Source organism: Odontesthes bonariensis, chromosome 15 (genome assembly GCF_027942865.1).
Source record: "Odontesthes bonariensis isolate fOdoBon6 chromosome 15, fOdoBon6.hap1, whole genome shotgun sequence".
In the NCBI taxonomy this organism is placed as follows: Eukaryota; Metazoa; Chordata; class Actinopteri; order Atheriniformes; family Atherinopsidae; genus Odontesthes; species Odontesthes bonariensis.
Genome location: NC_134520.1, coordinates 2759385 through 2787095, shown reverse-complemented (window position 1 = coordinate 2787095; position 27711 = coordinate 2759385). Strand labels below are relative to the sequence as shown.

Sequence of the window (27711 nt, the reverse complement as noted above, 5' to 3'; positions counted from 1 at the left end):
CTAGAACTGTTCACGGGGATGTGTGTTTTTCAGGTCATCGTGACTCCTGAGATTCACAAGGAAAGTCTAGAGGATTTGGTGTGTGCTGCAGCCGAAGCAAGAGATGAAAGGTACCGTCACAAGAACAAACACACCGATTTTATGTGGTCTGTCTGCATATCAGAAACTGTCGAGCGTCTATCATCCAGTCTGAACACGGTGACAGTAGTGGTATGTGTGGGGGAAGGGAGGAACTAATTCACTGTAGATACTCAGTTTATCATTTTTAAATCTTTGCATAATGGAAAGTGGAAAAAGAGGGAAATGTCCCTGACAGCTGTGATCAAGAGGGGTTAAATTAGTTGGAAACACGAGAGCAGAGCACCATTAATGTTCTCCTGATTACAGCACTTGAGCCTGATTTCTTATGGTGGCCAGAGGCTGTAAAAAGAGGCTGTCCTCTGCAGCTCCAGCACGGGTGCCTGTAATTACGCAAGTGCTCAGCAGACTGATAAAGACAAGCGTGCTCAGCAAAGCTCGCCTTCAGAGGCAAAAACTAAGAAAATGGGGACACAATGCTGGAAGTGGACTTCTATTTCCATCCCACCCTCCTTCCCCTGTTCTATGTAATTTCAGGCACACTGAAGCTCAGCCAAGTTTTTGTGGCCAAGATGTGAGTCGCAGTATTCTTCTCCCTGAGGTGCCGAAGGGTCAGTGTCACAGCTGCCCCTCACTGCAGCTGATCTGAGAGAGAGAGATATCAGAGTAAACTTCTCTGATCCAGTCAAAGCAACTCTGGGTAACACACTGCACTCGGGACAGTCAGGGAATCCTCTGATGGATTTGTATTGCTGTTAACTGGGCGACAGCATCACTAACACAAGATGCAGTTTGAATGTGCATTATTTTACAGCTAAAGAAAACAGCTTGTGTCTCTGTGAAGAGGTTAATAAAGCTATATTTACATGGTAGTCCCAGAAGAGGGCGCTGCTTACTATATGAAAGACAGAGAGTGTGTGTGTGTGTGTGTGTGTGTTTGTACACCTGAGTGATAATTCATATCCAATAATTCAATTAGGGAAACCCTTTGGGTCCCTGATGATAGGATCCACCTTTTCCCATAACGCAACTCAGTTGTGTCTTTCTTCACTCTTCCTCAGCTTGGCAAACGTCCATGTCGATTCAACAATAGTGAAAAAGCTACATCTTTTACTTGAGTGACGGTATCAACACCACGCTTTATAAAGATTTTCGTAACAAACATGGTCATGTGAAAAAGAGAGCACACCTACTTTCATTTCTGAGGTTTTACCTTAGAAGATCATCTGGTCCCTACCAGGTCTTGAGATTAGATCAAAAAAACAACCTCAGATGAATAACATAACATGACATACTAAACTGTGACATTATTTATTGAAAAAAGATTAAGCCAAAATACAGAAATATTGTGTAAAAAAACTAAGTACAACCAATGATTGAGTAGCTTGTGGAAGCACCTTTAGTAGCAATAACTTGAATAATCGTTTTCTTGTCAATTTCATAATTATAATTTGTTGCATCACAGCAACAGGTTTGAATCCCGGCTCTAAATTGTTCCTAGGAGTGAGTGTGAACATGCATGATTGTGTGTCTGGTTGGTCTCTGTGTGGCCCTGTGATGGACTGGCGACCTGTCCAGGGTGTACCCCGCCTCTCACCCAATGACAGCTGGGATAGGCTCCAGCCCCCAGCAACCCTAAAAATGGACGAAGTGGGTATAGAAAATGGATGGATCCATTGAGTATATACAGGTTTGTATGTATTTGTTTATTCACAGCTCTCTTAAGGCCCTGCCACAAAATTCCAATAAAATTGAAACTGGGTCACCGTGAATCTTCTCTTTTCAGCCTTTTTTTTTTTTACAGATATGCTCCTGTACATGGAATTATTGTCCAGTTGCATTTTCAAGTAATTTTTAGCCGCTGCACAGATGGCCTCATATTTGACTCTATAATACTTTGGTATACAGAGGAGTTCAATGATAGAATAAATGACTGCAAGGTACCAAGTCATTTGGCTACAAAACAAGCCCCAGTCATCCCCCTTCCACCACTAGGCATGACAGCTGCTATGAGGTGTTTGTGATGATATGCTGTTTGGTTTTCTCCAAAAATGCCTCTGTGAATTATGGTCAAACATCTCCACTTTGGTCTATTGTGCATACATACATATATGTTTATACAAATGTATCCATTCATTCAATAATTGATCATTTTCTGGTTTTCTGAGGTCGGGTCTCTTAGGCAACAGGTTCAGGAGGGAAACCCAAACATCCCTCTCCTCAGACACTCCTCCAGGGGAATTCCAAGGTGTTCACAGACTGGAAGGGATATATAGTCCCTCCAGAAGTTCTGGTTCTGCATCAGTACCTACTTTCAAAAGGATGTGCACAAAAAACCTCCACATGGAGACGGGTTGGAACAAAGATGGACAAGTAATAAAAAGCTTTGCCTTTCGGCTATGCTCTATTTTCACAACAATGGACCGGCACAATGCCCAGTTTACTACTTCCCGTATAACCAAAGCAGACACTGCTCCTGCTTTGGTTATACGGGAACCGAACAGCTTGCAAAAGCAACTCTGATCCTCCATACTTCCGCACTAACTCCCATAGAATCCCTCAGGGGACATAGTCGAAAGCCTTCTCCAAGGCAACAGAACACATGTAGACAGGGTTGTCAAACTTCCATGACCCCCTCAGTAACTCTGTAAGGGTGAAAATGATGTCCACTGTTCCACATTTAGGGTGAAAACCACACTGCTCCTCTTGAATATGAGGTTCGACAATCGGTCAGAGCCCCTCAAAAGAATAGCCGGGTCTGCCTTCTTGGAGTTGTCTACTCCAAGTTGACTCCAAGTTCAACAAGTTGAGTTTGTTTACAGAGCATTTTGGACTCCATCAGAGCTGCCCCGGTCACTGATCCTGTTTGAAATCTTTATGGACAGGACCTAAATGCATTATCTTCAAGCCATGACCTTCAGTGCCCACTAGAGCAGTTAGGTATGAAGCAGCCACAATGAAAGTTAGCCCATCCAAAACTGAAGCCATGGTTCACAAGAAAGAGATTCGGATTGTGACTGACAATCTTCTGGAGGGAGCTTGGAGTAGAGTTACTGCTCCTCCGCATCAATAGGAGTCAGCCGAGGTGATTTGGGAAACTGATTAGAATCCCCTCTGACCGTCTCCTTTTAGAGGTTTTTGAGGCACGTCCGATTGGGAGGATGCCCCAGGGTAGACCCAGAACATGCTGGAGGGATTATATTTCCCATCTGGCCTGAGAACGTCTCAGGAACCCCAGGAGAACCTGGAGATTGTAGTAGGACAGAGGGATTTCTGGGTTTCCCTTCGAAGATAATGGATGGACGGATGAAAAGATGGTTGGATGTATGCTACTGTGGTAGTTTTTTGAGGGGTGGAGCTAATTTTGAATAATTTTGTACGCCGGTTGCAACTCATGATAATAAATTAATTTTATTTAAGCTTAAACTTATCTTTTTTCATTCATCAGTTGATTATTTGGTTTGGCGCTTATTGTTTCCAGTTGGTGAAAGGTCTGGACCAGAATCTTTTCAATATCATTATGTACTGCAGATGATGAAGTATTCAATTTCGTTATTTTATGTTGAGGATCATATTTACATCTGAGAGCGTGAGAGAGTGAGTGATCATCTTTTTTTATGATCAATCATATCATTGACCTGTTAAGGCAGCTATGTTCCTCCAGCCGTTTCTTTTTTGGTTCCACTTACTTTTCAAGCCTTTTTTTTCCCCACACACATTTTTGGAATTACGGATGTAAACTCTTGCACTACATCACACATAACCTAAATCGTGTCCAAATGTTCGAATGCACTTGCTGCAGAGATCAGCAGGCAAAGTCACGCAAAATCTGGAAGGCAACCGCACAATGTTGCAATGAGAAGTACCCTATGAATCATAAAACTATTCTTGAAAACAGAAAGATTGGAGAGCTACTTGAAATGTTATGTGCGTCTTAATAACTCGCTGTTCTGTTCGGGGGGGGGGGGGGGGGGGGGGGGGCGTTGCTTGCTTGCGCTTACTCAGAGCGCGGATCTCGAAAACACATGAGAAGCCTACAGAATCATACGCGGACAGCACAGCTTTATGCCAATTACACACACAGGCTCTACACCTCCACACACGCATCGCAATCATAACTCATCAGGGGAAATCACATTTTGCCAATATTTTAGAGACCCCCCAACATTTCCCAAATCATGTTTTCGGGGGGTCTCGTGTCAGTTTCAGGGGGTCTCGGATCCCCCGAGTCCCCCCGTAGTTCGAACACTGAGCGTGGCTACTCACACTTGCAAACACAACATACTGTTCACAATTAGTGCACGTGTTACAACGGCATCAACCAATCACCTTGAAATGAGAGGAAGTGTTTTCTCAGATTGACATGCAATAATATCAGACTGCTTTTTTTTTGGGGGGGGGGGGGGGTATGAAACATGACTCCTCCACAGTAAGAGGTGTTTTTAAAGGAGGACAATCATTCGATACAAAAGTGGTGGCGTGAGCCGTGGAGACGTCACCAGTCCCCGCCTTAAATATTAAGAATCAATTGTTCGATTTTTTTTTTTTGTTCTTAAATCAGAGTAGATGGTTGGAGGCTGTTATCTGACAGTTAGGCACACAGGGCGCGCGGCTGTCGGAGGCACCAAAACATCAGGAGAAGTCAGACGTAAATAAAAACTTATCAGTGCTTTAATTCAACACTGATCCCGATCGTTTGACTGGAAATGGTTCAAGAGGTGTGCAGAATGTGTCGCGCCTCAGCCTGGATTGGCTGGGCACTGTGTTTGTGCGCATCTTTGGCCGTGTGCGCGCAGGACTATCCCGAGGACGACGAGATGATCTTGGATCTGATCCGTGAGGACGGTACTCAGCCTGAAACTGGAGCCGAGCCCGCCGCCGAGTTCTTCAGGTGCAACAAGGTAAAAGCAGAATCATCTGGCCATAAGCGTCAGAGAACATCCCTCCAATGTAAAGCAATCGTTATCCAGTTTTTATTCAGGGATGTTATAAATCTAAAGATGGCTATCAACTTTAAATGTGCGCTCACAATACTGAAAATCTTTATTAGTTTCCATTATGGGTTCTTATTAATATTTTGGCTACTGTGATCTGTGGGCTACAGCATCCACAAACTCAACAGAAAGTAAAGCATCAAGTGGCATTTACACCACAGACTTGATGCAAGCATGCCTAATACATGCGGGTCACCTGTAGGTTACCTTAAGTATGTACTCTGTATCTCACTCCAGGCGGCATGGCGCATGCCCGGCCAGTACCTGATCATACTGCAGCAGGGAACGCACGAGTCCCAGGTCCAGAGGACCATCCGGAGGCTGCGAGCCAAAGCAGCCAGGAGAGGCTACCTGGTGGAGATCCTGCAGACCTACTCCGGAGCCCTGCGTGGCTTCTTGGTCAAAATGAGTCGTGACGTCCTTAATCTGGTAAATGCGACACCTGACAGGCGTGTTACATAACGTAAGGTGTTAAGAAAAAAAAGAAAAACGTAAAAATAGAACAGAATTGTGTTCCAAGGGGAATGTCTTGGACACGATGTTACATAATTATCAGCTCTGGCAGATCTCAGGCTGCAAACAAGCTTGTAAAAAGAACCCAGCAATAAAGATCTAAAAATCACATCTAAAACTGTCAGCTGACATTGGCCAGCAAAGACCTAAGTAATATGGTGATTAGTCTTTTAAAACGTCAGCAGCAGCATTCTGAAGCAGCTGCATTTTGTGGCTATTTTGCCTCCTAAGCCAAAATAAAATTCACTACAGTAAAACCAAGAGGCATTAAAAGCACGATCACAGAATGACAGGAAGCTGATCATGGGTTACCTGCCTCTGCAAAATGAAACATGACTTTACACTGTTAAAATGCAGGTGCTTGGATCAAGAGGGTGGAGTCTTCTAACTGTAGAATGCAAAATTTAAATACAGTTGGTAGCGTTACTGAGAAAAGCAGCAGTGGATGACTGTATATTATAGATAAGTGTTAAAGGAGGTGGTTACTGCACTAGAATAACACCATGGACGGAGCCCATAGACCCCCAAGAAACAAGGGAGTATGAGAGGACGTGGCAACTTCACATACAGGAGAAGATTTGAAGAGCAGGTAAGACACAAACCAACCTGGAATTATATGACCGATGCGCATGTAGCTTTTCAGACAACTGAATAAAGCATCACGGTCCACAGTATCTGTGGTAGGCAGACTGCTCTGCTCAATGATGACATACATTTGGCTTCTGATTAGCATTGTTTAAAAAGAGTGGAGCTAAGTAATTAAAACACTTTTTTGTCTTGTGATTTAGTCTTCGAATATGATTCACCCGACATCCATTATTCATATTCATATCTTCTGTCAGCCCCCTGTTCAGATCATATGGTCAAATCCGTCACACATGGACGGGTAAGTTCATCCCACCTGTTTACAATCCCCCTCCTTTGACTGTGCTCCTTGTAGGTGGTGAGGCTCCCTCATGTCCACTACATAGAGGAGGACTCGTCCATCTTTGCTCAGAGCGCCCCCTGGAACCTGCAGAGGTTGCTGCAGCCCTATGGTGGCATCTCTGAGAATGGAACATACAGCCCTCCCAGTGAGTGTAACCCAGTCTCAGACCCACACAGCTTTTTGCTTTATCGAAATGCGGAAGATCTCATTCTTCAAACCGTTTAACCATCTAAACAACAGGCTCACAAGTGTCATGAGTGTTTAAGTGGACTCGGGCTGCCGCAGTTACAAAAAAAAAAAAAAAAGAAGGAAAAAGGCACTCTTCTAACTCACAGTTTTGAAGTTATGAAAACTAGGGCTGGGCAATGATTAAAATTTTTAATCTAATTAATCATGATTTCCCTGATTAATCATGATTAATCGCATTTGTACGCAGAATCCAAAAATGAATCCAAAAGTAGTGTATAGCTTTTAGTATTTAATTGTATTTTAAATGTGCTGCCATATGAATGAAAGTGCCATAACATTTGTTGTGCAAACACACTTTTAACATCAGCATCTTTCTGTAGTTTTTATGTAGAAGCCTCGCTCCACTGTCTGTTTCCTTGAATGACTTGCTGCTATCAGTTGTGTGTTTTGCCTTTAAGTGATATTTTAGACTGGAACTACTACGCTGAGAAGACAATTCAACTTGGCAGTGTTTACAGATGACTTTGGTTCTGTCGACTCCGCCGTCTGGAAGAACTTTAAAATGAAAATGGCCGAGTAAAAGTTCCGTACCCTTCTCCATGTTTGGTGGATCCGCCGATTACTTTCTTTTCCTGTTCCGCAGCAGACAGCAGCAGACTTTTACAAAATAAAAGCCTGTGAGCAACAGACTTTTACAATGATAAAATGAATAATAAAACCTGCGCTAATGCACAATAAAATATTTGTCGGCGTTAAATAATTAATGCGTTAACGCGATAATGACGAGTTAACTCGCCCAGCCCTAATGAAAACATGAACACATTCTTGAAAGCGATGCTTTCAGAAGAGTCTGCTCTCTCTGAACACATTAAGAAGGTACTTTAGTCTATGGGTAAGTAATAACACAGAGTTTGATATGTGCTTCTGAGTCAGTTTGGAATAAATGTCCGAGCAGTCACTTGGCATTATCACCAACATGTTCAGCTGCTTCCTTATATAAAGTCAAGCCAGCAGTGCTGTTAACCTTCCAGCTATCCAAGAAGCCATCCAGCTCAGTGTCAGCTTTCCAGAGGCCGAATCCCCCTGACAAGTCTGATACTGCATTTTGCATTAGTATATATTTTGTCAAATCCAGCCACTTTCTGTCCTCTGCAGATGACGGAGGGATCGCAGAGGTGTACCTAATGGATGGCAGCATTCAGAGTTCGCACAGAGAGGTTGAAGGACGAGTGGTCATCACGGACTTCAATAGCGTCCCCGAGGAGGACGGAGTGAGAGTTCACAGACAGGTTTGTTAGAAGAAGAAAAAAAACGCGGGCCTTTCAGCACATCTGTTGCAGTGTGGTGCTCAGCTGTCGCTCCTTCACAGGCCAGTCAGTGCGATGGTCACGGCACACACTTGGCAGGTGTTGTGACCGGATCGGATTCAGGCGTTGCTCGGGGAGCCGGCATTAACCTGGTTCGTGTGCTCAACTGTCAGGGTAAAGGGGCTGTGTCGGGGGCTCTAGCAGGTAGGACTGCTGTGCTAAAGATGATCAAAACCAAACAAAAAGATTTCAGGCGGTTGTTTTGATCTTTTCTGGAATTGGTGATGGATGCAAAAAGACAGGTAGGGCCACTACTCGTTCTGACTGGTACTTTTCTTTGGGCGGGGGTTCTGTCTAGGGATGGAGTTTATTCGAGCAGCCTTACTGGCCCGTCCGATGGAAGTGGTGGTTGTTTTGCTGCCTTTCATTGGTGGCTTCAGCCGCTCATTAAACGCGGCGTGCAGAGACATGGTGGCCAACGGAGCGGTGGTCATCGCTGCTGCGGGGAATTACAGAGATGACGCCTGCCTCTACTCGCCTGCTTCAGAGCCTGAGGTGACACAGCACAATGTCAAGGCTCACATCCTGGAGCAGCTACCCTTTCCTTAACCTTTGGTGTGTGTGCATGCAGGTCATCACAGTGGGGGCAGTTAACTCAGCAGACCAGCTTATGTCACAGGGTGCAGGTGGCACCAACTTCGGCCGCTGCGTTGATCTTTTTGCACCCGGCGATGACATCGTCAGCGCCAGTAGTGACTGCAGCACCTGTTTCACCTCACGCAGCGGAACCTCCCAGGCTGCTGCACATGCTGCCGGTACGCTCACACACACCTGCAACAAAGGCAAAACATGCAGCAATGAAGAACAAACGCTCCATAATTTGGTTTGTATGTGCGTGCTGTAGGTGTAGCAGCAGTGATCCTGTCGTCCAATCAGATTACATCTCCGGTGCAGGTTTTGCAGATGATGCTGCATTATTCCATCAGCAACACCATCAACTTCTCGTCTCTGTCTGAAACACATCGTCTCACTACTCCAAACCTAGTGGCAGCCATGCCCGCTGCCAACAAACCGACATCAAGTTAGTGGCCCCACAATCCTCTCTAACACACACTCGTAAATCCACGCAAAGTTGACACCAGGTTGCCTGCTTCCGTGTGCAGATGGGGAGCTTCTGTGCCGCTCAGCGTGGTCAGAAAGGTCAGGACACGCGAGCGACGACAGGGTCACGAGCCGCTGTCGTCTCGGGGAGGAAATGATGGGCTGCAGCAGCTACGCTCCTGACGGCATCAGAGGCGGGGAAACCATCGCTGTGAGTTCAGTCGGATCATGTAAACTCTGATCTGAAGTCTGCACACACAAAAGGCCAGCAAGCCTCAATGTCTGCATTTACAGGTGAGCAGCGGACACATGGAGTGCGTTGGCTTCAACGGGCCGGCGGGTAATGGCGTGTACGCTGTGGCCCGCTGCTGCGTGATAGCTGGTCTGCAGTGCCAGGCCCATGCCAGCGCTGAGCCAGGGCAAGATGCTCAGTGTGTCGGCCCACAGCACCACCTGACTGGTAAGTTACACCAGTTATATGCTGTTGTTGTCCTGATACGAGTAACCATGACCAGCTTCTGTGACATTATAAGAGATACCGTCTTCATTTTTTTTTTTTTGCTAAGAGTTGCTCTTGATGAGATCATCGGAGCCCTCAGGTTAGATCATAACATTTAATTTACAGCCATCAGCTGGTCAGGTACGAACTCCCCAGAGTTATTTACTTTTATTAAATCGCTTTGAAATAAATCTTTATGCAGTCACCCCAAAATTCTCTTTGTAAGCCTGATTTTAAAGGGATAGTTCGCCTCTTTTGACATGAAGCTGTATGACATCCCATACTAGCAACATCATTTATGAACATCTTCTTACCCCCTGCTGCGTCCTGTGAGCAGAGTTCCAGCCTCGTTTTGGCGTTAATGAAAGTAGTCCGGCTAGTTGGCGGGCGTTTAAAAAATAAAGCGTTTTGCTTCTCAAAACAATATGCGTTCAAAAGAGTAATACATTTGCATCACAAAATCGTTCCCCTACCTTCATCAACGCCAAAACGAGGCCGGAACTCGGCTCGCAGTACACAGTGGGGGGTAAGAAAATGTTCATAAACGATATTGCTAATATGAGATGTCATACAGCTTCATGTCAAAAGAGGCGAACTATCCCTTTAAGTGTAAGATCTCAGGGGTACATTTTTTTTTTAAATGCACGTAAGGAGTGAAACTGGGGGAGAAAAAAAACAAGTGTAAATAAAAAGAATGGTTTATCCCGTTTCTGAAGCATTGCAGCTGCTCTTTACTTTTGAACAGTTAAATGATTGGACATGGAACGGGCAACAGCTCTGCATCTCAGCTTCAACCATGAGTGGTATGTGCCGATGACCACACATAATACGTATTTAATAGGTTCAAGCTCACCCTTAACTATGCTATAATATACATATATTTGCTGCAGGCGGTGAGGTTTTACACCAGGCTCTGCAGCTACAGGCATCAGAGAGATTTAAGAGCGAGACCAAGTCTGGATGGGAAATGTCAAACCATTCATTGTTTCTTTGTTGAAGCCAGTCAGATATCTCGTACAGGTACTGTTCTGTAGCTTATATATGAACTGTACAAGCTTTTCATTCGGCTGCATTTAGAAAAACATGGTCAATTATGTTGCCATGGTAATCCCTCTGGAACTAAAATACACTCCCGGCCAGCATAAATGCCAGCTATATGTGTGGTATAAAGAGTTTTCAAATGTCATTATGGCACTCAGATGGTTTTTCATTGTTTTCCTCAGTGTCTACCGTTTTGGGTTCCTGTGTAGAGGATGACTTGCTGCCTGAGAATCACTAATGAACAGCCTCCAAGTTTTTGTTATTCTAACACGTGTAATCACGGGAGTTTATTTTGTCCAGGGTGCACCACTTGGTCCACATCCGAGATCCTGTCGGACTCTCGACCACGCCACAGACACGGGAAGCGCTGTGAGGTCACAGAAGGAGTCGCGGCGCATGCAGTATGCTGCCACGCTCCATCTCTCCAGTGTCAGCTGTTGGAAAACACATCGGCCGACAGAGACCAGGTGAGGGATTTAAAGGTTGACTTCAGAGAAATGGAACTCTGTCTGTCGTGTCCTGGACTTGCCTCCCTCACTCCCCTCTGTTTTCTTGCAGGTTGAGGTGTCCTGTCCCTCTGGGTGGACTTTGACAGACTGTAGCGCCATCTCCGAGGGTTCCACTGTCTTGGGGCCAGTTGCTAAGGGCAACAATTGCCATGTCCGCAGTGCCGCAGTGCTCGGCGGGGCAGCGGGCATCGCCGTCTGCTGCCGCGTGACACCACTTGAGCCTCCCGCTGCACTTCCTAACTGATCGTTTTTCTCAGAGCCCGACTCTCCAAGAACAGCTTCGACTCTCTGTGCACCCCTGTGTGTCTTTTTTTCCTTTACCTCTTTTAGTCCTCTGAAGAAAGTTTAACCGGAAAACTTCTGTGTATTACGGTTGTAGGATTAGGCCATCAAATGCTCCATATTGTCCTGACTCCACCACAACATCTCGCAAGCCAACTTTTATCCATCTGACATACACAGGTTTAACCAAATATTTTTGTATCTTTTTACTAAACAAGTATATTAAAGAGTTTCCATGAATGTATGATTTCAACAATAACCAAGTATTTACCTGATGTACCCTCTGCATGCTCTAACAAACTGAACTGATGGAAATTAGTTACAGATCCAATACTGCTGTAAGATTAGTATTAAAGATGACATGAAAACACACATTCACACCTGAAGAAGTCAGACTGTGTCTCATGATTTTTCAGTGTTGGTTTCCAGCTGTGACTTGGGAGCTTGAGGATGGTTCAGACAGCTGTATGCAATCAGCTTGATGAGACTCTTGATTATTAAACTACTCCGTTTGGGGTTTCGCATCTATTTTGAAACAGTGGGTTCCCATTACATTGAAAGATAAAAAAAAAAAAAAAAAGGAGCAGACACAAAGCGATGGTCTGTGTCATGACAACCCGACACGTTCGCTGGGCTTCAATCTGGGCTGTTACTGACTCGGACAGAGTGATGACTCCAGCGCCTGTATAAACCACTGACAGCTGAGGCGACAGCACATATGTCACTGCAGCTGCTGATGTAACCGTTTATGACAGATGCCTTACCAGTAAAAAAAATAAAAATAAAAAATACTGAATTAAATAAAAAGAATTTCGAAGAGTACAATACATGTTGTTGTTTTTTTTCAATCAATAACAAGTTTCAATACAGCTTTTACCCATTTCAAGGGACTTTTACATTTCTAATGACAATTATCTCCCAGTTCTCTTCATTTCCAATTCGTATATATCTAAACGAGGCGGCCGGGTTATCTGATTTGAATCTGACAAAGCAACAGCATTGGTCAAAAATGGCCATGAGCAAGATACTTAAGCCCACATTTCCCTCCCACACTGCTCGAGTGGGTGAAACATGGCCGCGAGGCAGTCGGACTTGGTCGTAGGCTACTGTCAGAGACCAGAGTGAGTCTGGTTGAGTCTTCAGAAAGATTCTTTATTCCACACATCGATGAAACGTATGGGGTGAAAAGGAAGCGTGCCCTTGGATGCTTCAGAACGGTGATACTGCCACGTCTGATGCTTCTCCTCATATGAAAAACAAGGAATGGAAATAAAGAAGTATGAAATAAATGACGTGTGAAAATTAGAAAACTAAATCCAAAAATCTGTTGGTCTGTGTATTCAAATCTGTGTGATTTATTTAATGGGACATTCATTTTTTGTATTCATTTATTTATTTATTTAATAGAGATAAAAACAATACTCCATAGACATGTGGCTGTATTGTAATTCATGAGTTGGACTTCACATCTGTCCAGCTCGATGTGTACAGGGTAACAGGATGAGGAACTGGGGCGGTGTGCCGACAAGCATAAAAACAATGTTTGCAACAGGTTGTGCATTCCAGTTTATTTTATATCAAATATCCCCTTAATCAAACTCTGATGTACAAATTAAAACTGAGTTTTAACATGCATTACAGATTCCGGCGATGTCAGAAGTGAATTGTCAAAATTGAACTACAGTAAAAACCCGTATTGACGCCAATCCCAAACCACACTTACTCATCCCTCCCTGCATCACAGAATTAAAACATAAGATTGTTTTAAAGTTTTTGTCCCCCACCCCCAACCCTCCCAGTCTTTAAGCAGTTGTGGTGATGTAGAAGAGGGCCAAACCTATGAGAGACTCTCGGCTGGATGCAACTCGGGTTGCCATGGCCGCGTATCACTTGGCACTGACTGCACGCGGCTCTCTCACACAGCACGTAACCAGCAATAGAGAACGGGCGTGTTTGTCACAGTAAGTGCTAATGACACCAAATCACACAGCAAACAAGGCGGGGGGCTGATTTTTTTTTTTTCTGTCACACTGAGAAAGACAAACTTCACCACCATTTGCTGCCACACATGCAAACGTGCCGGAGAGCACGATGTGACATTCACAACTAATGAGATAGAAAGGAAGAGTGAGGGGTGTGCATGGAAGGGCTAAAGCGGTCTCAGTGGATAGATCGCAGGTTGACTTTGAACAGAAAATCAGCTTGAATGATTGCTTCATACTGGAGGTCCTCACACTGTAAACATTGACCTGTTAAAGCTGAGAGCTAGTCTGCTATGCGGGTTTAAGCTCATGTCTTCAAAACATGTGAGTGAAAGTGTTTCTAAAACTACTGAGCCTAAATCAGTATGTACAAAGTGTCTCTGCCAGACTGCAGAGTGAAAAGAAGCAGCATTTTACCATCACCAAAACCCCATCCTGTCGCCTCAACCCCGTTTAACCGGGTAGACCTTACACCCCCACCCTCTCACATCCGCACAGAATCAGTTACATTCCTTCCTTTGTCACAGCACACAGAGGAGATTCCCTGTATTAGATTGGGGAATAATGGGGATGAACAAGCCCTGTTGCTCTCCCAAAGGTAGACTACACAACTACAGGAGACGCTGGCTTGGTGCCAGCAGGGGGAGCAGATGTTGACCCCTCCTCGATTGAGATATGACCATACAGTGTCAAGAGGTGGAAAAGCGGGGAGATCGGGAGATTAAGGCACTTAAAGACTCCCGATGATTAGGGTAGGGATGATGGTAACGTGGGCGTTTCTTTCTGCTGAAAACTAGAGCTACATTTGGGTTTAGCTCCCCAGTGTTTGTGTTTAAAAAGGCAGACGAAAAGCAAAAGGCAAAACAAAGAGAAACGTTCGCTGGAAAGACGAGATGAACCTGATAAAGCAGAGGTAACAGTGAGGTGAGGACCTGCACTTTGTAAGCAAAGTGAATGAGTGACACACACACACACTTGTACGTCTTCACATCTTCTTTCATGGTGTGTTATTCTTTGTGTGTGCGAGTGTATGTAACCTTGGCACCTTAAAATAAAACATGCTCCTGAGCTCCCGTTCGTTCGGCACTGACGGCCCACCACGACTGACCTGTGCGTTTCAAGGTCAGCTTTTCTTGCATAAGGCTAAAGTCCCTAAAGATCCTCTCCAGTATTAAATGTATCTAGAGTCAAAGACAAGTGGCAAAAAAAAAGAAAAGGAAAAAGAAGATAAAATGCAGCAATGGAAAGGATAAAATCCACCATGAGGCTGCCTGTCAGCAAGAAGAAATGAAGAAATGGCGGCGGGAGAGTGCTGACCATGGCACTGTTTGTTTCAGATTCACTAAGGGCCATGGAACCGTCCCATTTCTGGGACAGATTCTGCCCCAAACTGTGTCCCCTGTGGCTACAATGCGTTCGCCACGGGGTCAAAGGTTCAGTCACAGGCAGAGCGGCTTGCTATCAGGGCGACCGTGAGTCTGCATAAGTGGCACTGCGAAAATCAGTTGTTAAAAGCAAAAGAAGAAGAGGACGCTAGCGCTTAGTGGCTCTGGAGGAACTGACCAGTGCTGCTGTACATCTCAATAGCCTGGGCTGGACTATAAAGTGCATACTTAACCCCACCCTCCTTCCAAGTGCTCGTGTGTGGAGGTGTTTCTATACAAACGCACGCGTCTCAGTTCCTCTAGAGCAACTAACGTTACCTCCTTCATTTTGCATGGCTGTGGAGAAGAGCACAAAATAACAGACTTTAAAATATTATCTTACACTGGAAATTACAACTATGGAACAAATCTTAATTACAATATGAATATGTCTATGGAAATAAATTGGCAAAAATGAGCAGAAAATTGTTAAAACACAACCCAAACCCATCCTCCACCTTGCTGTCATTCTGAGTGAATGAATGAATAAAAGGATAAACTGAAGTTGTCCGTGATTGTGGAAGCTTGTCTGCACTTCCCACCCTAATCAACTCTGATGCCCTTAATGATAATGCATCTCCATCATCACCTTGGCTTGTCTGAAAGGAAGTAATTCATGATTTATTCATAGCTCCTTTGTTGCCGAAGCGACCAAGAGAAAGAGTTCTGATTGGCTTTCATGGAGTCCCAAATGTCCCGACCAATCGGAGGCAACAGTGCAGCCCTTTCAAATGGCTGCCTGGACCTGTGCTACCTCTCCTGTGGAGGTATGCCGCCAGTTGGAGGAGCTAGGAGTCTACGTCCTCCAGATCGCTCTTGGAGTCGCCAAGCATCATGGGAGACTCCGAGCCCTGCGAAACAGAGGAAGGGCACATTTGATGTGAGAAAAATAGAGCTTTTTTAAAGTAAAAAAAAAAAAAGAAATAAAAAAAAATAAAGAAATAAAGAAAGAAAAAAAACAACAAATAGTCAAACCATCACGAGCTATGCAGCGTCAGCAGGATTATAATTTCTATGCCACACATTTATCATCCGTACTGTTAATGCCAGAAAAAGGTCTGACAGTTTTGTGTAGTGTAGGCAGGTTGACAAGCACAGCAAGAGTCAAAAGAAAGGAGCGGCTTCAAATCCACTGCTAATAACAACCGTGGGAGGTAACAAACTGCCTTCAAAGCTGTGACAGAAGCCAGAGAGATAATCTGTTTTTTCGCCATTCTTCTCTTTCTGGCTGCGTGTGCTGCAACACCGTGACTCATTTGAGATGCCCCACTGTTCTTAGCAGCTAGCAGGGCGGTTGGTGGTGGCTACCTGTCGAAGGCTGCGTTCTGCGTTTTCGTTTGCTGGGCTGCCGTCGGAGCCATTACTGCTGCCAGACTGCTCCTTCTCGTTTAACAATGCCGTGGCATAGGCCAAGGTATCCTGCAGATTTTGAAACACACATACAGTCACACAGATGTGAGTCCTACTTTGGGCAGGGGAAGAGAAAAAATGAGTAAGGGTAGCGGTGGAAATGGAACTAAAGGTGGTCATATTGCGTTGTTATGCAGTGTGTACCTGTGCAGAAATAGTGCGCTGGAAGGTTTTATTGGTTGAAGTCTCATTGGAGACGTTGCTCTGAGGAGTCCAGTAATGTTCAGTCATCTAAGGGCATAAGAAATAATGATTCATTTGGAACATTCAGGCTAACATAAACTTTTTGTCTAACATTGCCCTGATGCCCCAAAGCAGTGTTCCCCAACCGGCGAGTAAAATAATGCCAAATATGAATTCAATTGGAAATAAATGATAATTTGAATTTCTGCTTTGATGCAAGACTTTTCTACAGGTGTAAAACTCAACGTTATGATAAAGTGACTTAAAAAGGGGAAAAAGCTGTTAGAGGGGGCGAACAATCAGATATGGCTGATGAAGCTCCATATATTGAGTGATATCTAATAATTATGTGTCGCCACAAATAATGTGTTTAAACTCTTAAGACATGTAATTGGTCATGAAAAAAAAGAAAGAGTTGAAACATTTAGTTAAAGTAATGAATACAATTTTTTTCTTTTTAGCTAAAAAAATGAAGTTTGAATGGGTTAAGTTAGCTAAAGGTGATAGATGCAAATGCTGAAAAAGCTCAATTCATCTTAAACGTAATGGATCAAATGTTAAAATAGTTTGCTAAAATTAGCTAAAAGTGAAGGATAGAAAGTGAAGTTTTATAAGAATAAACCAGAAAAAGTTTAACAAGAAAAAGTTGGCGAGAGTTAATAGATGCTAAAGTCAAAACGGCTCTGCTAAATTAGCTTTAAAGTAATAGATGAAAGCTTAAAATAGTTAGCCAAAATAAGGTTAAAGTGAAGGATGTGAGATTGAAAGACAAGTTTGCTAAAAGCAATCTCTAAAAGGTTTAAATAATAAAGTCACCTAAAGGCTAAAAATATTTAGCTAAAAGTGAATGATATACAATTGAAATAGTTGGGCAAATTTAGATAAATTAAACTTTAAAAAAGGTGAAATATAATTAAGTTAGCCAAGAGAAATGGATATAAAAAGTGAAATCAGCCGTCATTGTTTCCCACGGGTAAAAAGATAAATGGATAAAATATCCATAGTGGTTTCAATGCAAAGCTGACTCATGACACTTTCACTTTAACTACACTATACAATATTATATACTATAGAAACTTTGACAAAATGATCTAACATCTAAAAATGGTTAGACACGGTCGGATAAAAATGGTTAGAAACAAATTAACTAATGTGGGAATTAGTGTCAACTGTTACTCTTAAGAAATACAAATGGCCCCCCAAAATGAAACGGAACTGTTCTAATAAAATGTGATTTAGCTGTCCTTAAAGCTAACCTTTTTCTGCAGCCATTGCACTGCCCAGCTCCAGTGACCAGACAAGTCTTTGAAGTAATCCTTGGCTGGAGGGCACCTGTGGGAAAGCAATGAAAATAAATATTTTTTCAATCCAAATAAAATAATGAAAGCGATGATCCCATTAAAGTGAATCCTCCTGTACAACCACGACCTCTGAACCTCAGATGTACTCACTTCTGAGCTAATGTAACCAGGAACTTTACACATTGGTAGCAGCGCCTGCTGTCCACGTTGTTGCTCTGATGCATCAAAGCTATGAGGAGAAAGCGTAACATTACTGTAAAGGACTCATAGGGCTAAAATGGATCATGTTAAATCATCACTGTGGGCAACAGAGCAACAACAACATAACCTGAAGACGTACCTAACAGCCCTTTTTCTGACTCAAAAGCGTACTTCAGTCTCTCCGTTTGTAGAGGGTCTTCCACAACCTACAGTTAAAGTTTTAAGTTAACATTTAACAGCGCTTATATAGTTAGCATGTGATAAACGGATGAAGGGACACTCACAAGTAGCTCCTGCAGCATCTGAAAAACGTTCTTCAGCTCATGAGGTGGCGCCGTCTCCAGCTGGTTCTGTGACACAAAGTGTTCAGAGCATTTCATCACATTAATTAAACACGTGACAGCGTTTTTTCTTCTTCTTTTTAAAAAGATTTTTACCTTGAGTAACTGCAGCACGCCCAGGGAGAAGGGCTCGTTACAGAATGAGCTGTAGGTCACCATTTCTATCAGAAGAGACAGAGGTCCTGACAGCTCACGCATGGCAAACATCACCTAGTAGGGTTAACAAAGGGGGAAACAAAGACAAAACCTCAACGTTGGTGAAAGAGCTGGAAAGATGAAAAAGTCGAAAGGCAACGCATTGACATGTTGGTTTAATGTTACCTCAAGAAGGTACGGCTGCCCCCCTGGAGTGAAGAGTGACGCAAGAATGTCCGCATGAAGGGGGAGGAGAGAGGTGGAGGACGGGATGCTGTTCACGTGCAGCTTAAACCCTCCTGGGGCTGTGAAGGACAAAGGAAACTGAATCAAAAAGTCCTAGATTTTAGAGTAAAGTCTGAGTGCACACTGAACACTGGAGTGTCTCACCGTGGGTCCGCTGGGGGCTGAGGTCAGAGTACAGGGTGACGAGGCCCAGAGTGCTGTGGAGGTGAAGAAACTCCCGAGCCTGAGCCGGACTCCACCGCCGGTTCTGAACCCAAAGAAGTTGAAATGAACAAGGCTCAAAATAATTTTCCTTTTTCTTTGGTCATTTAAAAAAAATGCTCTTTGAGATTTACAAGTGGTAAAGAGCGGGAAATAAAAACATACTATTGCACATTAGTCACACTGTATTTCTACATTTTGCTGATGTACCTGGTTGTTCTGCCTGTTGGGCCCCAACAGGAAGATGAGCATCCGACGGTAAGCTGAGTGTTTCAGCAACAATTGGCAAGGACCGCAACCCTGAGAGCACAGGAACATCACGCACAGACATGACACTCGGGAACTTATTTTAAGCGGGATCTAAAATGAATGGTTTGCGCTTTGATGTGCCAAATTACCCTCTGAGCAAAGTTACTGAAGAGGTTGAAGTACTGCGAACAGTTTTTCACATTTTCAGGAACATCTTTGTCCAACAGGGAGAGAAGGGCATCGGTCAAATTGTCCAGTCCTGGGTCTCCGAAAAGCAGTGCGCTCTCCAGAGTTTTTTCCAGAATGGATGCCACCACCATCCTCACCTCTCGTACACTGCACTCCAACAGGCAAACCCTGCGGTGGAGACATTATAGCCAACATGTTCAGTGTCTCATAAGAGAGAAAGCTAAAAGAGAGTGCTCAAAAACCACCGTTCACACCGGCAGCTTTGGCCTAGAGACACAAAGCAATCTGGCATTTTGCATCTCCCTTTCCGTGTGAAGGGGGTGTGTGGTGTTCAAAGGGGGCTGGGGTTTACTGCTGCCCTAACGTCCGATGTTCAACAACCAATCAGGTTTGAGGCTCATGCAATCACCCCATTATTAACCGTGGAATCGTGTAAGCCAACACCCTTCTCTAAAACACACATGCTTTGGAAAACTATCCTCTGGCTCTGAATGTTAACATTCCAGGGACGGGCCTGCCATTTCAGCCAATCGGCATCCAGCAGGCAAGCAACACGGACACAGGTGTTTTTAATACTCCCGACGCTCCACAAGCACCACAGAGGCAGAAGTTTGTGAGATTAAAGCCAGTTTGGAAGCACATTTTTAGACATTTCGGTGTTTACATCAAAACTGGAGGATGTGCGTGTGTGTGTGTGTTAGAGAGTGAAGCTGTGGGAGCAGCTTTATGACAGCTGCCCCCTCAAATATGCGGTCTTATTTCAGAAGAACAAAATGAAACATCAGCAGCTGCGTGACATGCAGTGACCTGGTGATTTCTCGTCCCTCTGATCCCACCAGGTACTGCACCATCCACTGGCACGCCTTGCTGCTCTTGGAGAGCAACACCTCCACCGCCGCCATCCACTCCTCTGTGTCCACCCTGCACGGTATACATACACATAACATATAAGCTGCTTCTTCAGAAGGATACTGAAACTTAGCACACATGTGCACGAGTGCGTTTACCTGAGTTTCTTTTTGGTGTGCAGGTAGGTGTGGAAGAGGAAGTGAACGGCCAGCTGCAGACTTTCTTTGGCCATAGGCTGGTAGTCTGGATGCTTCAGCTTCGTCTGTGAAAAAGTGTTTCAAACGTTTTCGATGAGGATGGATATTTAGGTGGTACGACTGCACAATTTAGTCGATTAATGTAGCTCAATATCGCTCTATACTTGTAGGTTGCCTTTATATATGAAATAAGACACACTAGCTTGGACACTTACTGCATTGACCGAGACCAGGGAAAGAATGAAGTTGAAGTAGTCGCTGTTGTACACGTCTCTGTTCTTCATGAACTTCAGGTTCTCATCTCTCACAATCTGCACGAGAGAAGAGGCCATGTTACTGAACGTTTGAAACAATTCTCGCTCCGGGACAAACGGAGGTGATGAGCAGCTGGGGTTACACAGGAAGCTGGATGCCACCGCACCTGATAGATGCTGGCCGGCATCTTCTCCACAAAGAGGCCCTTCTTCTCCCCCTTTCGGACCAGGCGGGTGAGGAGGGTCAGGCGGTCGTTGTTGGCTCTTGGGGGGCGTGGAGAAGACTGTGGGGAAACATCAGGAGAGGACGGGGCAGACCTGAGAAATGAAGAGACAACACAGATGCTTCATAGTTGGCTGAAACAATGTGGCTATCATTAAGGAGGGTTTTATTTGTTCCAATGTTTCTGCATCTAAAAAAAAAGGAAAAAAAAAAAAAAAAAAAAAAAAAGTGTAAACTGGAGAGTCCTGACAGAATGCAGAATCTTTGCTGTACAGCTGAGTTCACGATTGACTCAATGACTGCAAGGTGTTCCAGGTCCTGTGGCTGTGAAACAAGCCCAAATGTGGTGCTGCATACCACTGCAAAACATTTCAACTTCGGTCTCATCAGTCCAAAGGACCGCGATCAACAAGTCCCGAGGCTCGCTCAGATGCATCTTTACAAACTTAAGCTGTGCTGCCATGTTCTTTTTAGAAAGAAGAGGCTTTCTCCTGCAAGTCTGAGATGAAGCTTTTGGATTTTTCTGCAGTTTTTCTGAGCATTACACAATCTGACCTTAGGGCTGAACTTACTGGGACGTCCATCATTGGAAGTCTGACAGCTGTCTTTAACCCCTTACTGCATGCTGTACCGTCAGCGGTACACTTGGGATTGGAATTGGATGGTATGCACTTTAGTTCAATCCTGAAACGCCATCCCTTAACAAGTATATTCATGCCATACACCGTTAGAAAGCTGAGATTCACCGATTCATTCAAGACCATTCACGAATCAAATGGGTGCTCACAGCGATAACAGTAACAGACGTTAGCTCAGCTAGCCTCTAAGCTAACGTGTTTCAGTGTGACATGTCAACCTACCTTTCAAGTCTTGCCGTTATCCACCAAAACCTTTTCGTGACTCGGGGACACCTTGTAAAGCTTGCCAAGTATCCATGGTTATGAAATATGAAGTCCCTTTTCTTATAAACTTAATCCTCTCCTCACAATGTTGATGTATTGTCCAACCGCAAAACGTACTGTGGGCGACTAAAGATGCAGCTTTCCAGCTGGCTTCGAGTCACATGCCAGTCAATTGCTGACAAATTTCTCAATGTGGAGGTGTGTCAGGTACTGTAGCTTCAATCGGAGCATGGTTAGTGGGTAGTACACGTCTTGAAAGCCAATGCGGACACGCTGAGAATATCGTCTTCACTACCCACAACAATACTTAGAATGACAGTAGTTCCAGCCAATGGCAATTTCCATGGAAGTCATGTGGATAACCTTTTAGCCAATAGTCTAAGGTTTCCAACGGTGTATGGGACTATACTATCAAGCTTGTATGTGCCAAAACAAATCCATGCGTTATCGACCATAGGGGAAATGGCACTTGTGGTGCGTAACGTGCGTAATGTAAATGCATACAGATTGTTGCATTGAATCAGAACATACAAAGAGATTGTTATTGGTTTAGCGATTGAAAGATAGAAAAATATAAAGACAGATAGATAGAAAGATAGATAGATGTTATATCATACTGTAGTTATTGTAATAATGCTTCTGTCATTCTATTCCAGATTGACTGACATCCTCATACAAACAGTAGCAGGGAGCCCCAAGGTGTCAGCTTTCATTAGAGGCCAAAATTTTGTTTGTAGGCAAAGGGGTTGTCAACTTACAGGTGTTTGATTCTGGTTATACAGCTTTGGTAACCAAGTGTCCTTTTGGAGACTCCAAAAAGGAACTCAGGAAAACGCATAGACATACCTGTTGAAAAATACCTCTGAACAATTCATTTTTTGGTCTTTTGACTCCAAATTTGGACTGCATGAAGTCAATGTGGCTCTGACCTAGCTGTGTCTATAGAGGCCTAGAGGTCCCTGAATAGCTTTACCCAATTTAATGTATAGGCAAACATATTGACGGGGAAACAACCCCATCATTCTAACCCCTCCCACTCTGGGTCAGTAAGACACAGCATCACACAGACACATTTATAATATTCCTGAGAGTGTTACCTTTCCAATGATACCAGACACATCTCTGAGTCTCAAAAGACGTGGGATCTGTGCTGTTTACAACTTGGGCATGTCGTTTTGGCAAAAAACCTGAAAATGGGGGGCGCGCAGGAACGAGTTAATGTTTTCCACTTATAATAATGTTGAATGATGGAATCCAAACAGTTTGGAAATGGTCTGATAGCCCCTTCTCAGATTGATGGGCAGTAACAACTACCTCTCCAAGATTTCTCCTCCTCTGCATTGTGTCAACACACACCTGAATGCTCCAGAGCAGCAAACTGCCAACATCTCTTCTTTTATAGCGGTGCTCACTCTTGTTGGCGATCAATTAATCAATTAATCAATTAATGCATTTGATTAGCAAATCCTGCCTGCTACTAACCCTCTTAATTCCTATTGAAGCTGCAAGGGTGGCGCGGTGTAAATGTGGCGTGTTGTTCATCCAAGGTTGTATTTACCTCATTTCAGACCTGGTAAGGACCAGAGGATTTCTTCCTTTGTTTTATTGTACTGTACTGCACTGAGAACATACGAGCTTCCATCAGAAGGAGACTGCCTTTGTCCACTGACTGCACATGAAAACTTGACTCACAGTGTAAGATCCTCGGCCTCCTGTCTCATGATGCTGACTCTGCTTTTCTTGGGCAGGACGGGCGAGTTCTGGTCGCTGATCTTCTGATAAAACAGCATGTAGGCATTCCAGTACCTTCTCCGCACGTCCGGGTATGGGTTGGCTGTGTAAACGCAAACACGCATCGTCAAAGTTTACTCAGCCGTGAGCGTCTCATGGCAACACACCCCGACACACAGATGTAAAGTATTGCCAGTCACTTACACTGGTCGTAGACTTTGGGACGGTACTCTCCACCGAAGCACTCGTACTCCAGAGTCTCATCGTTCATATCAAACTCCTCAACCACGTTGTCGTTGAACTTGTACCAGCGTCCACGGGCATTGCCGCTGTAAGACAAACGGGGAGCAAGGACAAAGAGGATTTTGAGATATAGAAGCAGGAACACTCACAGATTTACGCATTAGATAAAAACCTCAAAAATGAAACAGCACAAAGATCCACAAAATAAAGATGCACTCTGTCTTTACTCTTAAAAGATTTCTGCTGTGCGACACATAAGATGGTGAACGTTTGGTGGCTCAGGTGTGAATGGCTTGTTACCTCCTCCCCCACTATGAGGGAGCCGTGCCTTTGTGAAAAGGGATAAACCCACACAGATACACACTTGACATAAGCCGCTTTCGGACAGAGTAGTTATCAGAATGAAATTCGAGTAGGACAGTTCTGATAACTGCGTTCCTATAACTGTCCTTCTGTTTCAGTCTGCATTCGCACATGAGTCGGGACCTGATAGGGACTGATGCGGCGCGCGCAGCCGTCTGCTGCAGTGACGTGTTAGCCGTTAGCGCCACATTCAAACACAAAACAAAACCCGTAAAAGTAATTAGAGAAGAAAAAACACCACCAAGAAGCTAATATGGAGAGCGGGGAGGCCACCGTGTTCATGGTCTGCATGATGGTGATATTAATCATGGACGATCAGGCGTCTAATATCGAGGCTGGAAAAGCTCACAGAGAGAGTCAGGAGACGATACTTTTTCATTTCATGAAGGAAGAAAGGAGAGCAGAGCGCTGCAGACAAATGAGACAAAGTGTAACTTTAACTTATTAAACACCCGCCGGTTGTGTCTGTGTCTTATGAGGAAACATTTCAGCCATGATAGCATGACATGGGGCGTAGCTACCGACCACCAAACACCTCCCTCAGATCGTTCTATAGAACCATGAAAAGACCCGACCTCGGAGAAGGAGCTAAATAGTTATAGGAACTGAGGGAGAAAGCCCCGAGTTCCTGTATGTCCGAACACGGGAGAAAACGGCCCCGCGGATTAAAAGGTTATTAGAACTGCCAAAGGTTCCTACAGTCCGAAAGCGGCTATATAGGTTAAAAGACTAAGAGGCAGCTGTACAATGTGCCTCATCTTCTGGGAAAAGATCAGCATGTAATCCTAAGCAAGAATAGGAACAAAGCGAGCAAGAGCAGGGTGTCGAATACTACCGTCTGTTTTCCTCTTATGTTCCACTACCCCTGTGAGCATTCCTGCCTGCCAGAGCCAGACATCTGGAGACGTTTACAAACTGAAGCAGCCCAAACAGAGTCCGATGCTGCATTCAGACGCCCCAAAGAGGTCTTCTAAATTCTGCCTGGAAAACTACAGCATCAGATCTTTGTGCGCCGCTAATCCCCGCTTGTGTGCTTCTTTCGGAAAAAGCAGGAACGAGAGAAGGGAAACAATCTGTAATCTGTAAAAAAATTCTCAGTTTTCTGTTATCTTCAGAGAGATTCCACTCCGGGTATCTCACCGTCTGTCTTTAATGAAGGAGTAGTAGTGGCCGGCGTGCGCCTGACCGCTGTGGACCACAACTCCCACCAGCTCGTAGTTCTCTGAAATAGTGACCTTCTTCCTGGGCGACCCTCCTGACGTCCCATCGCCTCTCCCCTCGCCGCCCTCTATGCTGCAGTCCTGACGAGCCATTCCAGAGACGGTGTAGGGCTCCATGTTCAACACCCAGGGGAACTGTGAGCCAAATATGACCAAAACTTAATACAAAACAGATTTCCATTTCCATTCAGGTATTTATAATGCTCCAACAAAACTAACAAGTGTATCTTCAAAAGGACCTATGTGGAAAAAAGGCTTTTCGTACCCTGATCTGCTCGTCATATTTGATGGAGCGTCCGCTTTCCCAGTCGAAGCCAAAGCGCATGAGGTGAATACAGAGAACACTGGGCAGGGATTTGATGCACGTCCTCTTAACTGTGGTTCTCTGTAAATATGACACACAAGCAGTCAAGTTCACACGATGTCAGAGCAATAGAACGGAAGCACGCAGGGCAGCATACGGACCTTTTCCTTGCATTTCTCGCAGTAGTACGCGTTGCTGCCCTCCAGCACCTCTCCTCTGACAAACTGGTCCAATGAGATTTCTAAACTCTGGCAAGAAGTCACCCCAAGATTCAGCGCCATGAACGTTTCCTCGCGCTCATATCTGTTAAAGACAAAATATTTTGCTTATAACAACGGAAGAATAACCTCGGTCCCAGAGCTGGCTTCGGTCACAGTTGCGACTCACCTGTGTGGGCAGTCTTTGCAAATCTTCTGGTCGGAGAAGATTCCCTGAAAGGTGTTTTTGAAGATTTGCTCTCGACCCATTTTCTGAAGGAAAGAAGATTTGAACACAATCATATCATCACAACCTGAGCACAAGAAGAACTTAGCAGAACTGTGTGTGGTTTCGCTTTATTGGTGTGTAAAGGTGTATTTTGAACAACTACAGCTTAAAGTGATACTCCGGAGTAGATTCAACCTGGGGTCATTTGAACCGTGATATCCAGCCAAGTAGCCCACCCGCAGTTTTTTCGATATTGGCTGAACATCAGCTGAGTTACTGAGTTATCCCGAATAGCTTCGTACAAGGGTTAATGGATCCTGGCAGTATCTCCAAAATTACCACACTAAAATCACATGCCATGACACCAAACTTCTACAGGAGTACAAATATGGTCTGTACTCACAAAACGATGCATTTGGAAGTTTGAAAATAGTCCAGGAGTTTATTATTATCAACACAAGCCTGATAGCTTCTCTGCAGCTAAAGCTGCGTCGACGTCACTTCCTTGATCTGGGAGCTTCAAAGTAAGATGAGGGTTGATCTACTACTGTAGACAACAAAGGAAGGCTGCTCAATTTCTCCATTGATAAAATAATTTCACAACTCTACAACATAAAAATTCATAAAAAAAACATGTAGAATATAGCATATACTTTGTTGTCTACAGTAGTAGATCAACCGTCATCTTACTTTGAAGCTCCCAGCTCCCTGAAGTGACGTCGACGCAGCTTTAGCTGCAGAGAAGCTATCAGGCTTGTGTTGATAATAATAAACTCCTGGACTATGTACAAACTTCCAAATGCATCGTTTTGTGAGTACAGACCATATTTGTACTACTGTAGAAGTTTGGTGTCATGGCATGTGATTTTAGTGTGGTAATTTTGGAGATACTGCCAGGATCCATTAACCCTTGTACTAAGCTATTCGGGATAACTCAGTAACTCAGCTGATGTTCAGCCAATATCGAAAAAACTGCGAGTGGGCTACTTGGCTGGATGTCACGGTTCAAATGACCCCAGGTTGAATCTACTCCGGAGTATCGCTTTAAACCACCTGGGGCGTCTTACAAGGAGCTGGAAGATCATTCCACCATTATTTCAGCTGGTGGTACACAACGTTTCTCCCCATCTGACTGATGCTACATGGACGTCTGAGTCTGAATGTTGTGTTTACAAACAGACTTTATTCTGGATATTAAAAACTGAGATGAGAGCGAGCCAATCAGAAACGTTCAGTGCTGTAAGCTCAGGTTGGCCTCAGAAGAACTACCTACAGGAGTGGTTTTAAGGTTAAACATTTCTCCCACGAGAAGCTGGTTTGTTCCCTGGTTCCTGCAGTCAAAATGAAGGGGGCCGAGGAACAGACTCCCTAAGAGGCCCTGGTTCCTAAAACAGGTTCCTGCAGTCAAAATGCAGCTGCAGTAATACCTTGAGATGCTCATCAAGCTGGTCCACCAGGCTGGTGAAGAACTCGTACGCGTCCTGCTGCTCGCGGACATACAGCTCCTTGTTCCACATCTTAAAGATCTGCAACAGATTTGCACGTGGACGACAGTTTGGTATCCATGCTGCCTGTGTTGCTCAGAAATTCTCAACAGCAAAAAAAAAAAAAAAAAAAATATATATATATATATATATATATATATATATTAAATAAATAAATGCTATGTTAACAAATCCTTAAGTGGAAATGCACT

At 44.2% G+C, this 27711-nt stretch overlaps 2 protein-coding genes and 1 long non-coding RNA gene across 6 annotated transcripts in view; 2 read left to right on the top strand and 1 right to left on the bottom strand.

The window, feature by feature from the left end:
- On the top strand, window positions 1–950 carry LOC142400941 (uncharacterized). Its single transcript, XR_012773009.1, has 2 exons — window positions 1–110; window positions 616–950. It is a non-coding gene; the product is annotated as an uncharacterized LOC142400941 (long non-coding RNA).
- A 3532-nt stretch (window positions 951–4482) lies between these two features.
- pcsk9 (proprotein convertase subtilisin/kexin type 9) lies at window positions 4483–12292 on the top strand. Of its 2 annotated transcripts, XM_075484637.1 has the most exons (12): window positions 4483–4979; window positions 5310–5501; window positions 6526–6658; window positions 7858–7991; window positions 8072–8213; window positions 8368–8564; window positions 8641–8824; window positions 8914–9090; window positions 9173–9321; window positions 9405–9570; window positions 10951–11117; window positions 11209–12292. In XM_075484637.1, the coding sequence occupies exons 1-12, from the start codon at window positions 4785–4787 to the stop codon at window positions 11401–11403; spliced, it is 2031 nt and encodes a 676-aa protein (XP_075340752.1). In that variant the 5' UTR covers window positions 4483–4784; the 3' UTR covers window positions 11404–12292. The 2 variants fall into 2 exon arrangements, with proteins under 2 accessions (XP_075340752.1, XP_075340753.1); XM_075484638.1 differs by lacking the exons at window positions 4483–4979; window positions 5310–5501 and adding an exon at window positions 5508–6174.
- Window positions 12293–12811: 519 nt separating this feature from the next.
- usp24 (ubiquitin specific peptidase 24) overlaps window positions 12812–27711 on the bottom strand; it is a 34880-nt gene continuing 19980 nt past the window's right edge. For all 3 annotated transcript variants that reach the window (XM_075484633.1, XM_075484634.1, XM_075484635.1), the window contains 23 exons: window positions 27443–27541; window positions 25977–26059; window positions 25751–25892; window positions 25551–25670; window positions 25206–25420; window positions 23664–23788; window positions 23421–23562; window positions 20771–20921; window positions 20565–20660; window positions 20311–20414; window positions 20111–20224; window positions 19264–19471; window positions 19076–19165; window positions 18809–18911; window positions 18605–18723; window positions 18380–18493; window positions 18227–18292; window positions 18082–18148; window positions 17892–17970; window positions 17697–17772; window positions 16402–16488; window positions 16156–16266; window positions 12812–15698 (listed from right to left, as the gene is read on the bottom strand). In XM_075484633.1, the coding sequence (XP_075340748.1) occupies window positions 15636–15698; window positions 16156–16266; window positions 16402–16488; window positions 17697–17772; window positions 17892–17970; window positions 18082–18148; window positions 18227–18292; window positions 18380–18493; window positions 18605–18723; window positions 18809–18911; window positions 19076–19165; window positions 19264–19471; window positions 20111–20224; window positions 20311–20414; window positions 20565–20660; window positions 20771–20921; window positions 23421–23562; window positions 23664–23788; window positions 25206–25420; window positions 25551–25670; window positions 25751–25892; window positions 25977–26059; window positions 27443–27541 (2574 nt within the window). In that variant the 3' untranslated portion in view covers window positions 12812–15635. The remainder of the gene's footprint in view (window positions 15699–16155; window positions 16267–16401; window positions 16489–17696; window positions 17773–17891; window positions 17971–18081; window positions 18149–18226; window positions 18293–18379; window positions 18494–18604; window positions 18724–18808; window positions 18912–19075; window positions 19166–19263; window positions 19472–20110; window positions 20225–20310; window positions 20415–20564; window positions 20661–20770; window positions 20922–23420; window positions 23563–23663; window positions 23789–25205; window positions 25421–25550; window positions 25671–25750; window positions 25893–25976; window positions 26060–27442; window positions 27542–27711) is intronic.

Bases quoted from the DNA above. Each gene is read 5' to 3' on its own strand.
- pcsk9 (XM_075484637.1), top strand. From the start codon at position 4,785: ATGGTTCAAGAGGTGTGCAGAATGTGTCGCGCCTCAGCCTGGATTGGC. The intron at 8,565-8,640 runs GTGACACAGCAC...GTGTGCATGCAG, and splicing joins CGCCTGCTTCAGAGCCTGAG to GTCATCACAGTGGGGGCAGT. The intron at 9,091-9,172 runs GTTAGTGGCCCC...TTCCGTGTGCAG, and splicing joins TGCCAACAAACCGACATCAA to ATGGGGAGCTTCTGTGCCGC.